This window comes from Psittacula echo (genome assembly GCF_963264785.1).
Source record: "Psittacula echo genome assembly, chromosome: 5".
NCBI lineage: Eukaryota > Metazoa > Chordata > Aves > Psittaciformes > Psittacidae > Psittacula > Psittacula echo.
The window spans coordinates 77,783,607-77,798,840 of NC_137739.1; the positions used below are offsets into that span (position 1 = coordinate 77,783,607).

Genomic DNA, 15,234 nt, shown 5'->3' on the forward strand with positions numbered 1-15,234 from the left:
GGAAGGAGACATGATCCCAGCCAGGTCTCCAGGCTCTATCTAACATAAACTGACTCTTATGACTAAGGATTAGTCATGCAAGCAACAGTTTGAGGGGTCAGGCCCACTGTGGGGTGGAGGCTGAGGGACTTTTGACAAGGGCGTGTAGGGATAGGACAAGGGGAATGGCTTTAAACTGAAAGAGGGCAGATTTAGATTAGCTATTAGGCAGAAGTTCTTCCCTGTGAGGGTGGTGAGGCCCTGGCACAGGATGCCCAGAGAAGCTGTGGCTGCCCCATCCCTGGCAGTGTTCAAGGCCAGGTTGGACAGGGCTTGGAGCAACCTGGTCTGGTGGAAGGTGTCCCTGCCTGTGGCAGGGGGTTGGAACTGGGTGAGCTTTAACAGGCCTTCCAGGCCAAACCATTCTGTGATTCTACGATTTTACAATTAGCACATAAACTGCGTGTGTATTTGAGGGCTGGCAGTCCTGGGAACCAAAAGCACGTACAAAGGTCTACATTGACAGAGGTGCTACATCACACCAAGAATCATCCCTGAGGAGCAACTGGCCACACATAAGACAAGAGCTAGCTCATGGGAAAGCTGGAAAATGTGCGAAAGCCTCCATGACTTGGTACAGCTGCTGGTTTAAATGCACAGGACTTGGTTACTGCAAATCTGACAGATATAGTGTCACGTCCTGGACAAGACAGAGGCACAGGGTTTCACAAGTCACCAGCCCGGTTCCCTAGGTGGTTTGCTCCAGCGGTCACTGAAACGTGAACTGACACATCCACAGAACACTCTTACGCCTGCAGGAGTAAATACGGCTTGAAAAATGAAACACTCTGGTGAGACTGGTTCATTGGTTTATTGGATCGTTTCACAGGACAGCTCACATGCACGCAGGTGCCCCACTTTTGCAACTCGACAGAGGTGATTCCGTACCTGCCACCATTTTTTTAATGTCAACTGTGGTCATTCCCAAGGACAGGCATGCAGGAGAGAAAACAGCACGTAAAGGTGGGTAAAGAAAGGAGCGAGAAACAATCTCTGCTTGCCTGCTTCGCACAGACCTGTCAGCGCTTTGCATGAACGGGGGCAGAGATTGAGGGAGGGTGGGCTTGGGCTGCGGTGAACTGCCCAAGGTAGGAGTCCTGCAGGGCGGGACATGGGACTGAATTCCCAGGGGAATGAACATGCAGGCAGTCTGACAGGGACAGGCAAGTGGCTACCACCAGCTTGATCCAATTAGCTGCAGACGGGCCAATCACCTCCTTGGCATTTGGCCCGTGTTCAAGCACCCTTAATGAACTGGAATACATATTGCTTTGAGCAGGACGAGCAGCTCTTAATTACAGGGCTGCATCCAGAGCACTGACTTCAGGCTTTAGTTTAAAACTGTATGGGGGAAAACTTAAAAGGCCTTTACATTGTATGGCAATCATTCCTTCTCCAAATTTGTCTACTGCCCTGACATCCAAGGGCACTGTGCAAGCAGGGTGTGCGCAAGAAATGCTGCTCAGTTACCAAAGGAAAGTTAAATATCAAACAAGAAAAAAGGACGAGCAATGTGGAGTAGGTACCAGTTAATTGTAATAAATATACTTGCCTAATTGAGAGTAAGGCGTTCCTTGAATGTCAAAATTGCATCCTATAAAGAGATACTACATTTCACACATCACAGCTAAGAAACAACAACTGTCTAACAACCACCCGTGAGCATTTAACCATTAAGTAAGCATCCAGCCAGCCACAGGAGGCCTGATTCATTAAAAGCCAGGAAGCATGGAAAGGGTCACAAATGCAACTGGTGAGTTTGAGTGTGGACTGTTGGCTGTTTTGCTGAGTCTCATCTCTGGGAAGCGTGGAGTATCTGTTTTTCCAGTGCCAGATGCCATCACAGCTATCATGAGCATCAAGTCCTGATTGCCAACTGCCCAGGATGCCAAATCATTGGACATTCCTCCAGAAAAGAGGCAGGAAATTTTAGCCTTGGTAAGTATTCTCTACATTGACTCTCAGTTGAGTCACTTAAAAACCAGTCCTTGGAGGACAGGGACTGATGAAAGAAGAGCAGCCATTGGTGTGTTCAGTGGATAGGGACCACCGAGCTCTCCCAGGCTGCCTCCTCTGCTGTGTGTGTGGCCTGGGCAGGAGTGGAGCAGGGGAGGGTGTCTCCAGGGGCAGATGCCTGGCTGCAGACCCCCATAGCACCCAGAGGGCACTGGGCTGTAGCTTTGACTGCAGCTGCGCAGGCAGGATGTGCTGGGGTGCCCTTCATCCTCCTGTAAGTGGGCTGTGCCTGACCACGGACTGCAAGCACCTCCTGGGAGCCAGAGACTGATCCAGGAGCTTGTCCTCGCAAGGAGGAGTGGCCAACATGAATCTCCACGTTGGCACTGCATGGGAGGGCATTCACGTATCTTAAGGATTCCCCTGTGGGGAAGCGTCTGGCTGCAGTTGTGTGCCCTGCCATGCTGCTGGTGAGTGCCAAGCAGCACCTTCAGAGGTTGTTTTAATGAATCGAGCCCCGTGCCCCTATTCAAAAAGTGTTTTCAAGGTCTCTGTGCATCGCTGTGATACAAGTTAACCTGAGCGCGAAACAGCACGGACACACGGGCACGTTCAGGACCCCGCCACCCCAGAGCATGGCTGCAGAGGTCCGTACTGCACATACAAGTATTGCTCATGGCCATCGCAGTGGATCTCGGTACACTGGACACAAAGTAAGAACTGTCCGTAACAAAACAGAGTTCAAGCCATTAGCGCACAGCAGTACGATGAGGAAATAAACATAAAAAGCACAAAGAAAAGAAAGTTGCAGGGTCCCAGGTTATTCTGGCAAGGGTCATGCTGCAGCATTCCTCATTCCGGGTTAAGGGATGGAAATCAATCAGGGGCCCCCATTCTTCCTGGGCTTACACCAGAGGAAGCCATGAATTAACTCCATTGGAGCCCATGGAGTGGTGTAAATCCAGACTGGTGGAAGAATCAGGGCCCAGGATCTTTAGCAACGGAAGGTGTGCGAAGACTGGTTAGAAAACAGCCCAGAGATGCTCTGTGCCTGTGGCTCCCTCACTGGCTGCCTGATACCGTCACTCATCCTGCCTGTACTACCTACATCCCACCACAGCCCTTGAGGACCGGGCGCAAGGAGGCAAGCAAAACGCTTGTCAGTGCTGCCAGACGAGCAAGGGTTCACAGGAGTGGTTTCCTCTGCTCTGCAGAAAACAGGAGCTTGATACGATCCCATCTGGTTTTGCACAAGCTGAGCCCAGTGCTCAAAGCTGAGTGGACAAGAGCCCACATCTTCAGGTTCTTAAGCAGCCAGACTGCAAGGGATCTGTGAGCCTTAGCTAGACCTTGCTTGCATCTAGACTTGATTCTTTCTTAAGAAAGGTCTAGATTTAATTGAGCAAACTGATTTCATAAAACAAATCTCACAGCAGAGGCTGCATTTCCTGGTTGTATAGGGAAAGCAAACCATCGAGATGTCCTCACAGGTTTCTCCCAGGGAGATACTGTTCTTCTGACTGTCCTTGGACAAAAGATCAACGTAAACTAGAGATGGGTGATGTGCTCTGCTGGCTGGCTATGCGAAATGGTTCAGCCAGGCTGGCCCTGCCAAGAACAGCACCCAAGTAAGGAGTTACTGTGCTGGCTCCATCACCCCACACCTACCCATGCCGGTATGTACAGATGAAAACACCATGAGAACTCCCTCTGCGGCAGGAGCAGGCCACTGACAAACAGAAGGAGCTTCCCCTGCTATCCGCATGTCATGGGAAAAACAAACACAACGGAACGAAACAAACAAATACTTTGGAGATGCCCAGAAGCACAGACCAAGAGGAAATGCCAGAGGCACTCAGCTCACCAGCTGAATTCAGGGACTGTAAAGAAGAATGCAAGCTCAGCTGGTGGGCCGAAGATCTTAGCTCAAAGTAGGATCTCCCCGGAAAGCTGGGTTGTAGATTAAGGGTGGAGGAGAAAGGACTCATTCTACGAAGCTGCGATCTTTCCAAAGGCACTGGAAAAGGGAGGGTCTGTTCTTCTGACTGCGTGTCTAAACGTAAGATCAATGCAAACTAGAGATCAGAAATGGGATCTGCTGGGTGGTGTCACTCCGTTGCCCGAGACCAGACCTCAGACCAGAGCACAGACGCTTCGGCACGCACGGACCCTGCTCTGCTGCAGCGAGCGTGCGTATGGTGTGTGGAGCAGGAATGTCTGGTGCTGTGCAACCCAGCGAGACCCTTCAGGAAAGCCTTGCCTCTGACAGTATCGGCAATAAACACACTTTCATCTTCCAAAATGTTCCCATGCCATCAAATTCAATACGCTTGTCTGTAAAAGTGAGTCCTGCACCTCTTCACAGTAATGCACCTAAAAAAATTCACAAGTTACCATGCACACTTCCCATCGTGCTTTAACACATCTCATATCTTTTTGTGCACAATTATTAGGGGCATAAAAACTAGTCACTTGGTAATGCTGAAAGGCACTTTTGCAGGGCTGTGCTAAGCTATATTACCCTAAGTACCACCAAGCACCCACCTTACTCAAAGGTTGTTCGGGATGTTGTGTTCTTGGTATCCCTTTGTACCTGTCAAAACACATCTGAGCCTTACAGTAAGAATTTAACTCATGTGGTTCACAGCACAATGTCAGAGTAGAGGCAATCTCTTGGGTCATGGGTTTCTGTTCCCTGCTACCATGAAGTTACCTCCTGCAATTTCATCTCTAGGCTTGTCAAGGGATATGTGAACATGGAAATGTAGAATCCACCATCCTCTACACATTTGAATCAGATAAACTCACGAACACTGTATCCCCAGCCTTCCTGTCTCAGCTGTGAATACGAATTGAGCTAGAAATCATGTTAAAACAAATAAAAGGAAGCATTTCTTTGCACACTGGGTTTTAACTGCTGCAACAAGCTGCTGCACGAGGCTGTGGAAGCAAAGAGTGTCAGTGGGTTCATAAAGGTTAGATAAATTATTGCACAACAGGTCAATAAACGGAGCTCAAGGTTAGGGAGGAACATATCCTCTAACTAAGAGTGAGAGAAACTACTACCAAGAGTAGCCACACTCATGACTCTCTCTAACTAGCATCTTATGTTCCTAAAGCTCCCTGCAGACTGTTTTCCCTTCTGTTGTTTACCCCTTTCCAAAAGCTGCTGGTTAAGAAGACTTGGTTGCTGTTGAGGATCGCTCCATGGCTGGTGAAGAACTTAAAGTTGGGCCCCAGATGAGGAACTAGGCTTGAAAGAAGAACAAAGTTTCTGGTGCTCAACTAGGCTGGGGAAGGGCTCTCAGGCTGGGGTACTCCAACTCCTCTAACACATCCCCACGGTGGCAGAGCTGGCTGGGAGCAGATGCTCATGGCACTGGCAGAGTTGCCCAAGTCTGGGAACCCAAGAGAGGGGATGGCAGGGCACAGGGTGTGACAAAACACATGTTCCTCCCTGACCCTCTGCTCCTGGCTTGTCTCTCACATAAGCCAAAACCAGGCTTGCCTTGAAACTCTGCAGCTATGCCTAAAGGTAGGGACTCAGCAGTTGAGAGAAGGGGAGGTAGAGCCTCAGCTCTTCCCCTGCTGCTCGGCTGCAGGCAGCACATGCCCAGGAGAGTGTGGCTGAAGGCACAAAGCAGCCAAGTGGAAGGGCCAAGGTGTGGGAAAAGGTGAGAACGGAGCAGCAGGTTTTGTAAGGAGGGAGGTCAAACCTCTGCACCAGCCAGGAAGCCAGGAGTGCAGATCTGGGCCTGGAGAGCAGGCAGGGACAGTCCCCTCCAGCACTACTGAGCTCCTCTTCTCCATCTCCACTGGGGTGACTTGGTCCTTCATCCCACCATCCAGCTTGCCAGACAGCCCATGGGAAAACACAGCACTGGAGGGATGCAGAAACCATCTCAGAAATCCTTGTAGGGAAAAGCAGCCCAGCAGCCAGCCCACCTGCAGACCCTGATCCCACTGCAACTGGGAGTCATCTCTGTTCCTTGTTACAGGCCATTAGGCACCTGTTCCTCAGGTGGCTGTTTGCAACCCACCATGACCAGGAGACCAGAGCCAGAGGCTTCTGCAAAGCCTTTCAGAGGCTGCTCTTACAGCAGCCAAAAATGCACCAAGCAACCACTGGGTAGGCTGAAAATGGGAACATGCCAGGATGAAAACAGACTGTGTCCCACAGTCAGCAGGAGACTGGGCAGAGGCTGGAACATCTGCTGGATGAGGAAAGACAAAAGAGCTGGGGCTGCTCAGGGAGGAAGAGCTGGGGGAAGACCTGGGGTCTTGGCCAAGCAGTGCTGCCTCTGGCTGAGCTTTGTGAAGTGTCTGGGCCTTGGCACAGCATCACCTTGAAAACTGTCTTCTAGACTCATTTCCAAGCCTACAGATGAACTCCATTCAGGTGCTGAAGAAACAGTGAGGTTAAGCCAGGCCTCACGTCCCAGTGCTTGCAGTGATGGTCCTGGGGGCACTGGCTAAGACATGACAGGGCAGGAGATACTGGTAAGGCTGCAGTGGAACAGCCTGACATCAGCTAGGGAGAGGACACAGTTCAAGGTAAGCCCTTGCTGCCATGTGGCTTGAAGATGATGAAGATCTTCATCCCAGAGGGCCCAGCACATGGGAAGGGCTCCAGGACACAGACCTTCTCGCTGCCAGGAGCCATCTTGCTCTACTTCTGGCACCAAGCACCATCCTTGAAGACTGAACTGCAGTTTCCTCAGCTGGAATATGTAGTTTCCTGTCAGATGAGCAGGAGAAGATGTGCTGGGAAGGTGCTCTGTGCCTTGCTGTAAGCTTGTGTGTGCGCTGGCTTCCCATGGGACATTCCTGTGGGACATTCCCATCGGTGCTGCCTGGCTCACCTTGGCTGTTTGGCTGGGCAGGATCACAGAAACATGCCTGCAGAAGCCTAGACACAATTCTACCCTCTTCTTATCCTTGTTCTCTTCAGATGCTGAGACCCTGCAGGACGTTTCACTCCCCGCTAGCCTCTACAGCCCATTTCACTGCTCACTAAAGGTAGAAGAAAGACTTCAATTAAATTCCACAGGCTGCAGATAAGGATCTTGTGCGCCAGGACTAGAAGCCAGCTTTGAAGTGACACCCTCTAAGCAGAATTTCTCATAACCACTTTGCAGCAGGACAGCCGTGTTCACAGAGATGTTCTCTTCATATCGAGACCATCTCTTCTTTTGTCCCCTCTTCCTGCATGGCTGAAGGGAAAAGCTAAGCCTGCTTCAGACAAAACAGCATTTAAAGGCCTGATGCTGCTGTGAAGGCCAGAAACAAGAGCTGTGATGCATGTGGTGGCTCTATTTAACAAGTCACTTGAATATGCGGAAGATGCACATAAATGTAATGTATTTATCTTTGAGTCCAAACAGCTCAGGTGGCCTCAAAGAGCAGAAAATGCTCCAGGCCCATTTGACTTTTTCTCCCTTTTTCTTTAGTGCTGGAATAACAAATGCAAAAGCCTATGCAGTGAAAAGGCTGAATGCAGCAAACTTTCATCTTATACTCAGAAGAGTGAAACTTTTGTTTGCTGGCACAGACCAAGGCATCAGCCCCAAGCACAGCCTGGCCTGCTGGGACCATGAACAGCTATTTTCTCCCAGGTTCTGTTGTGTTTTGGAGCTGTGTAATAGGTGAGCTTGGCCTGACAGTGAAAACCCCAGTGAAAGGAAAGCAGAGCTGGAAAGATTGGGACCCTGAAACTCATGGCTGGGACAACTTAAAGCCCAACTGGTTTTGGTTAGGAAACTGTCTCAAATGGATCTAATGAGACACAAACGTGATGAGAAGCCAAAGCTTTGCTGTCTCCTGCAAAGGCTGGTGAAGCTGGGTAGTGAGGTGAGTGAGAACTGCTGACCTCAGGCTTTGGGAGAGGTCCTGGCCACTCCAGTGTGGAGCTGGATCTGGGTTGTCCTGTCCCTGGATTCCAGAGGAACACTGCAGCTTCCTTGATGCTGGTCCTCAGCTTTGCAAACACAGAGAGCTCAGACATGCCAAGGCCTTTGTGGCCTGTGATTTTTCTGTCACTTGTATGAGAAGGTTTGTCACAGGTTTTCTATCCACCTTGCATCTGTTACAGGTGAGTCCCATTCCTCGCTGACCTGTCCTGCCCATGCATCCAAACCTGGTAAATGCCCTTTCCAAACTGGAATGGTTATCTCCTGCAGATGAGTGCAGGCAAGCGACAATGCTCTGTGTAGCCTTCCTCTGCTTTCATCTTCTATTCTTTCAGCAGAAACCTCTATTTTCTCCTTGCCCAAAGCCACCAGAGATGCTCTGTGGCAAGAAGGCTCTCACCTTCCTTCCACCCCACCAGCAGCCCCACAAGCTGAGTGTGTTCCCCCCAACCCCAGACTGCATCTGCCAACAGCTGCTGGGGCTGCAGCAACATGCTGCTGCTCTGGAGCCAGCTGCAAGCCAGGTCTGGTGATGCTGCTGTGATCCACAATCTTCACACAGCTTGAAAAGAGAGGGTTTAGCTTGGGAGTAAGGAAAAAGGATTCCATCAAGTGTGGAAAACTCCCAAGGAGAGGTTTCTTGCCTGGCAGCAAGGCCACAGGGCAGCAGACATGCTGGTGGGGGCTGAATCCTTCCTTCACAGCTGCATCTGACTCCCATCTCATCTTGGAACCAGCCTTAGGATTCTCCATCTGCGTGTCAGAAGCAAGCCAATTTTCGGAGACGGATTAAGTGCCTGGTGTGACAAATGTACTTAAAGTCAGGCTGGGAGACTCCTCTGCAACCTGCAAGGGAGTGTTTAATATTCTGAGTGCCTGCAGTGCAGGGTGGTGCAGACAATGCTGGCAGGGCTGTGCACCCCATGTCAGCAAGGACACCTGTGCGGCTCCATGGTCCCTCTGCTCTCTATTGTGCACAGCCAGGAGCTGAAGGAGACATTGTGTGGTTAAGGCACTGTGCAGCTACGCACAGCCCTTAGTGTTCCAGGAGCAACGTGACAGCGTTTTGTTTTAAATGGAATTACTGAAAACATCTCAGCTGTGTAATACAAGGCCTGCTGCACCCAGATTTTAAACAGCTCTCTTCAGGATGTCTCTCTCTGTACCTCCCCAAAGCACCTTCTGTAAAGGAAAGGGGTGAGGGCCAAGTTCTGGCGCTGTCCAAGGCTCCTGACACAACCTTTCCCCTCCCATCAGCGCTGGCTTTCCTTTCCTGCGGCAATTGCTTAGGTACTGGAGGACCAGCAGAGCAGTTCCTTTTATTGCAATGCTAAGCTTAGGTGTGCTGGATGGGCCCCATGCGTGCGTGTCAGCAGTGTTCGAGCGCGTTGGGCTGGAGCTGTTGCAATGCCTTACCCTCAGATGTCTGGAGGACCAGGGTCTTGCTGTATGGGCTGACTCCTGTTTTGTTGAAGGCTTTGACACGCGCGCTGTATGTGCTGTTGAAGTGAAGCCCATCCACCGTGCACATGGTCTCCTTGCCCACATACACCTCCTGCAAAGCAAGCACAATTAGTGCCCTGACCAGAGAGTCCCAGGAGTGGGAGAGCAGCTCCCGGCAGTTGTGATGCACAGGGTTCAACTATGCTCTGCTACCTGGGCCAGACTTACAAGTACTGTGTATGACTTACGCAGAGCAAAATAACCCTCTGATTTGTTCCTTGATAATACTTCAGGCTGCATTAAAAGAAGCGTGGCCAGCAGGTCGAGGGAGGTGATTTTCCCACTCTACTCCACTCTGGTGAGACCCCACCTGCAGTACTGTGTTCAGCTCTGGGGCTCCCAAAACAAGAAGTACATGGACCTATTTGGGCTGGTCTAGGAGGCCATGAAGACGCTCTGAGGGCTGGAGAATTGACTGGCTCTTGTCAGGAACTGCCACCTGTACAACAGTCATCGCTCCCAGCTCGCTTAGCAAATTGCTGCCTGACATGGTCAGCTCAGTTCTTTCAGGCAGGAGAATGTCTCAGTGATTTGAGAAGCCGGAGATGTTCCCCTTCCTGGCACCAGCCGTGTGGCACCATTGGCTGGAGCAGCCCTCTCTTACCCCTGCAGCAGGAACATCATGCACATTCAAGCCCCCTCCTGCTGCTGATGGGATGAGAGAAGGCTGGAGTGCTTGGGAATTGCCCTGGCCTTGCCGGGATGGCTGTGCTGAGCCTTGGCCTCCTCATGCCCATCCTCCTGCCTGCTTCTCTCTCCAGATCCCCCCTGTGTCACCTCTCTTCTGCCTCAGCTTTGCTTTGGCTCCTGCCCGATTGAATTTCTTGTGGATGAATTCAGGAAATGTAAGGGGCTGGTCCCTGCACCCGCTCTTGGTGGATGTGAACGCACCAGGATAATTATCAGCGTGTCGGATCAGAGAAAATTCCTATTTTAATTGTGTAATTACAGCAATTTACAAGCCCTCAGGCCTTAAACACCTCTGCTTGCTGGCATCTGGCAAACCAGGAGTCCTTCATGGCTATTAGCATCCTTTGCATGAAATATTTAGCACCCTGAAGAGATGGAGCTTCAAATGTGCTCTTTGCAATTGAAAGTCGTATTGGCCACTGGAAAGGTATTTCCACTCCCTCAGATAACCTCGTCCCCACCAAGAGCCTGCAGCTTGTCCACACCATTGGCTTTGGGCACCCCAGCACCGAGTCTCATGTCTCCAGGGAAAGAGGGGACTTGCAAGAAGCCTGGGAAACTCTTTGGTCACTTCATGGCAGGGAAACACAAAACCCAGGAGCAACCTCTCGCTGCTGGGACTGGTTCATGTCTGAGCACCTACCCTGAACTGGCCGCCGTTGCCATCATCGAGCTCCAGGATGTAGCCTTCCACCTGCACCGTCGACAAAGGGGGCTGCTTCCAGGACAAGGTGGCACTGTTGTTGTGGGTGCAGCACTCCTCCAGCTGCAGGATCGGGGGGGCCGGCACTGGGGAGGAAACTAAACACAAATTAGTGTAACCCTGGCTGCTGGCAGCACAGAGGAGCAGCGGGGGGACAGCTGCAGCACGCACGTCTCAGCTGGAGCATGGAGGATGCAGTTATTGCCTCGGTGCGAAGCCAGCTCAGCACAAGGGATGTAACCGTGGTCTCATGGTGTGAGGTGGGGGGGAAGCAGAAGGGGCTGTTCTCCAAACAAGCTCTACCAAGTTCCTCCACCCCGCAGATGAAGCTGAGGTTTCCCCAAGAGCTTCTCTGGTTTCTTCCTGTTTTCTGACGCATTTTGGTGAAACACAGCAGCGCAATGATGTACCTGGTATGAAACTGCCGGGCTCAAACATGGGAGATTCTCTTGCACCCTCTGCAGAGCTGGCTGCAGCCACAGGCCTTCTCTACAGCCCAGCAGCCACGATGGCTCCCAGCAGACATGCCCAATGCACCCTTCTCACTGCAGCAAATACCACTGGGGCCGTTATTTGCCGATGCTCATTATCATTACAGTGGAAGCATGTGGTCAATGCCTTCCTGCGCCTGAGCACTGAGAAATGCTGGTGTGAGCAATAGCTCCGGAGCCTGTGGTGGCAATGAAGAGCCATGCCAGACCTGCAGCGGGTGGCCTCTCCTCCAGGCAGCTCATTTGCACCAGCTGAAGGTACAGGTCCATGTTCAATGCCCCCCTGAGCTTCCCTGCGTCACAGTCCATTTGCATCTCCTGTCAGCTTCCCAGGGCTTGACAAGTTGCAAATTGCTCACAGGTTGCAGCGGCGCTCTGCTTCCTGCAAAGCGATGCAAATGCCACAGCTCCCCAGTGTGGGAGAGTGAGCACAGAGGGAATGCAGAGCGAGGAGGAAATTAAAACTGAAATGAAGGTCTAAAACAACAGCGAGAAGATGGGAGGGAAGGAAAGAGCTCAAGGTAACTGGTGTACCTCTTTGTGCCTTTGTCAGGAGGGACACCGTGGCTGCCTGCAGCAGGCAGCTTGCTCACTGGCCCACAACAGATTCTGCTCAGCACTGAGCAAGCAAACGTGTGTGAGCAGAGGTTTCAGAAGTGCCTTGTGCTGCTCCTGAGACCCTGGTCCCAGCCTGCAGAATGCTTCCTATTGCATTGCCATGCAAAATCAAGCTCCTGGCACCTTGGTCTAGCTCACAGCTGCCCAGGGATCTGAGACAGGGAGGCAGATGGCCCAGGGGTGCAGAATACACAGGAACAGGAATAACTGGGCATGGGGCTTGCTGGCAGATGAGAAACTCTCCTCTCCTGCCTGTTCTCTGTGATGAGTTGCATAGAGGCACTCAGCATGAACAGAGACAGGCTTTTGAAAGGCACTGGAAATGTTCTTACCTTTCATCTGGACAAAGTCGAGCTGATGGATGGACTGCAGCAGAGGGGCATTGTCAAGATTCAGGTCGAAGTCCGTGGTCATCCGGGGTGTGAGCGTCCCCTTTCCCCACTGGTCCTCAGTTAAGTGCACTCTCCTGATGAGAGCGTCGGAGATCTGGTGGCAAGGAGCAGCCTCAGCTACCAAGGGCTACACTGTATGCTGTGCCTTGTCCCTACCCTGCTTTCCTCCTTCCCTGTGCCTCCCAGGCTTCCATGTCTGCCCTGACTGCCAAAGGCTGGGACATCACACATGGTTTCTAGCATCGCCCTTCACCGCAGGCTCAGATTGGCTGAGGGACCCCAGGAACTCTGGGGACTACTTTAAAGCCAGGGTCTAGTACCAAAGGGACCAGCCCAGGAATGAATGGTGTGATGCACTTCTCAAGTGCTGTATGTCCTTTTTCTGCTGGAGAGCCATGAGACAACATGTTGTGATCACTGTTCCAGAGATACACCACCATCTACTGCAACCTCTCTTTCTCTGATCAGAGTAAGAATGTCTCTGGGCCTGGTCCTGCTTCTGTCCTGCTGCAAACCTGGAGGTAATGAGAGGTTGGCCCTTGATTTTACAGCTGGAAAAGCTGGGGACATCACCCTTGGTGTAAGTCCCCAGCTCTGCTGTGTTACCCCATGGCCCTGAGCTGTGCAATGCCTTTCCCGCTACCCTTGCAGCCCAGACGTGAGCAGCTGCACACCAACCTGCAGGAAGCCACTGGGGTCGTTCTCCTTGATGACCTCAAGGCAATACTCCATCAGGCCCGTGGTCTGGCGCAGCTTGACTGTGCAGTGAGAAATCTGGTCTCGCACCACCTGCAATGGCACAAGGAGAGCAGCATTTCTTGGAGCTGTGGGGTTTTGGGATATGAGGAGAAAATGGGCTTTGGTGCTCCGTGAGCAGAAGGAAAGGGTCAGGGCAATACAAAAGGAGACAGAAGACTCATGGGAATAGAAAAAGGCCAAACTGGCCAAGGCTCAGACACCAAATTCCAGATCTTTGAAAATCTGGTGAAAACCAGCAAGCCTTATTTAGCTCAAAATTATTAACTCATGTGATTATTCAAAGCAGTAGGGCAGTTCCATGCTCTGTCTTTAATTAAGACAGCTTCCAAATGGCAGCTTATGAACTCGATGCAAAGCAAATGCCTACCTCCATAGATACACAGCTGCTGTTGCAGCCTCTGTGGGCTGCCCTATCCATCCTCAGCATAGAGCCAGGCTGTGGGGTTGGCTCTGAGTATTCTGGTATTTCCAAGAGGAATGAATGCACCACCTCCCTCAGCTCTGACTAATGTGTTTGAGAGAGACAGCACTCATCTCCCATCAGCTGAGATTGAACCATGCTGCAGAATTGCCTCATTTTCTCCACTGGCTGCAGCGGGATCCTGGGGATGAGCTCAGAGAGAGAAATGTGCCAGTGAGAGGAAATAAATCCACTCACTTTGTGGCAGGGCTCCCTGCAGCATGCTGAGCTCTGCCTGGAGCTGCCTAGGCTGCATGCACATCTTCTTGTAGCCATGGATAGTTCCCCCAGGGGGATGTGTTTCAGCATCCCAACAGCAGAATCCAAGCAAGTGTGTGGTTTGGCCTGAGCCTGCAGGCTCTGCTGACCTTCCCTGAAACACAGCGGGCAGAAAGGGTTCAGGCTCCGATGCCACGAGGGTATATCTGAAGGTTGGCTTGTCCCTCACGCTGAATCCCTGCAGAAGGAGACAGTGCAGGTCTGCACTCAGTGTCAGTGAGACTTCTGTCACAGGAGATTGGCAGAGCAGCTCAGGAAGAGAGATTTTATGCTTTAGAGGAATGTGCTTATGGCAGATTATTTGTTTTTTCCTTGTAAGAGCTTTAAAGCTGGGTAAAATTCCCTGTTAGGACTAAACAAAGCTATGCAGCTCCCAAGACCACAGCTATTCAGGATGATACAGACAGTGAAGATGAGCATCTGCAGCTGCAGTGTGATGGGAAAAGCTGCAAGAAGCAGCGATTAACATTTCAGTGAACCCCAGTGCCTGTGTGCCCACCACTCCATAGGCACAGCAAAATGAATGCTCTGGGCTCTTCCTGTGAGCATCCCTACTGGTGTGAGGAATGGGGAGGTGAAACGAAGCACATGTCAGCCTCCTGTGGTGAATAAACCTGGGCTTCAGGAGGGGCAATGGCTCCTGCAGGGCAATCAATCACATCCTGTGTTGGTTAATTATAATTTAATCACCTCTACTTCATCATCTAACAGGAAGAAAACAATTACCAGTTTTGTAACTTGGGACAACACATCTTCTTCTGTGAAATGCCAGGAAGCATTCTCCTAGACGGCTCCTGGTTTTTAGGGAGCATCCACTCCCTGCTGCTTTGAACAATCCCAACCTGATGTTTCCAGCCTGGAGCACAGTGGGGCTGGAGCAAGTTCGGGTGATGGGAGCGGGCTGTGTACAAGGTGGACAAGGCAGCAGAGGGAGCTCCCATATTGCTCCTCTAGACTAAGATGTTGCAGAGATGCTGGATTGCTCTGAGACAGGCCTAGCGAGCAGCACAATGGGCATACACTGGTTTTGGGCTCAAACGCTGTCATTAGAGGGGAGAATTCATTCAATGGAAGTTTTGGACACTTGAGTGCACTGGGATGGCTCTGCTGGGATGCAGCGGAGGCAACAGCTAGTCCTGGAGATCTGGATTCCTACACTGACCTTTTCTGAAAGCATGAGCAAGCCCCATGACTTCCTTTCTCAGCAGGGATGGTCAGTCCTTCGGAATAGGATCCAGAAGGTGCAAAGCCTTGCAACAATCTGCAGCCCCTGCCATGCAATGCAAAGCAGTCCTTTGCATTAGTTTCGTCTCTTCTGCTCAAGAGAGATGATGGGCGGGTTGTTCTGCTCTTGCAAGAGTTGTGTGGATGTTGGGTCTCCCAGCTGCAGACCACGGTGTAACACGGAGTGTGAGATGAGCCCAGAGTGTGGGCT

At 51.4% G+C, this 15,234-nt stretch overlaps 1 protein-coding gene across 2 annotated transcripts in view; it reads right to left on the reverse strand.

Annotated features, from left to right (window-relative positions):
* TRIM9 (tripartite motif containing 9) overlaps positions 1–15,234 on the reverse strand; it is a gene marked incomplete at both ends in the record, with an annotated part of 58,407 nt that overhangs the window by 3,846 nt on the left and 39,327 nt on the right. The window contains 7 exons of one of the 2 annotated variants that reach the window (XM_080618449.1): positions 928–951; positions 1,592–1,633; positions 3,860–4,048; positions 9,321–9,459; positions 10,741–10,898; positions 12,242–12,395; positions 12,980–13,090. In XM_080618449.1, the coding sequence (XP_080474575.1) occupies positions 928–951; positions 1,592–1,633; positions 3,860–4,048; positions 9,321–9,459; positions 10,741–10,898; positions 12,242–12,395; positions 12,980–13,090 (817 nt within the window). The remainder of the gene's footprint in view (positions 1–927; positions 952–1,591; positions 1,634–3,859; positions 4,049–9,320; positions 9,460–10,740; positions 10,899–12,241; positions 12,396–12,979; positions 13,091–15,234) is intronic. The other variant, XM_080618450.1, reaches the window with a different exon arrangement.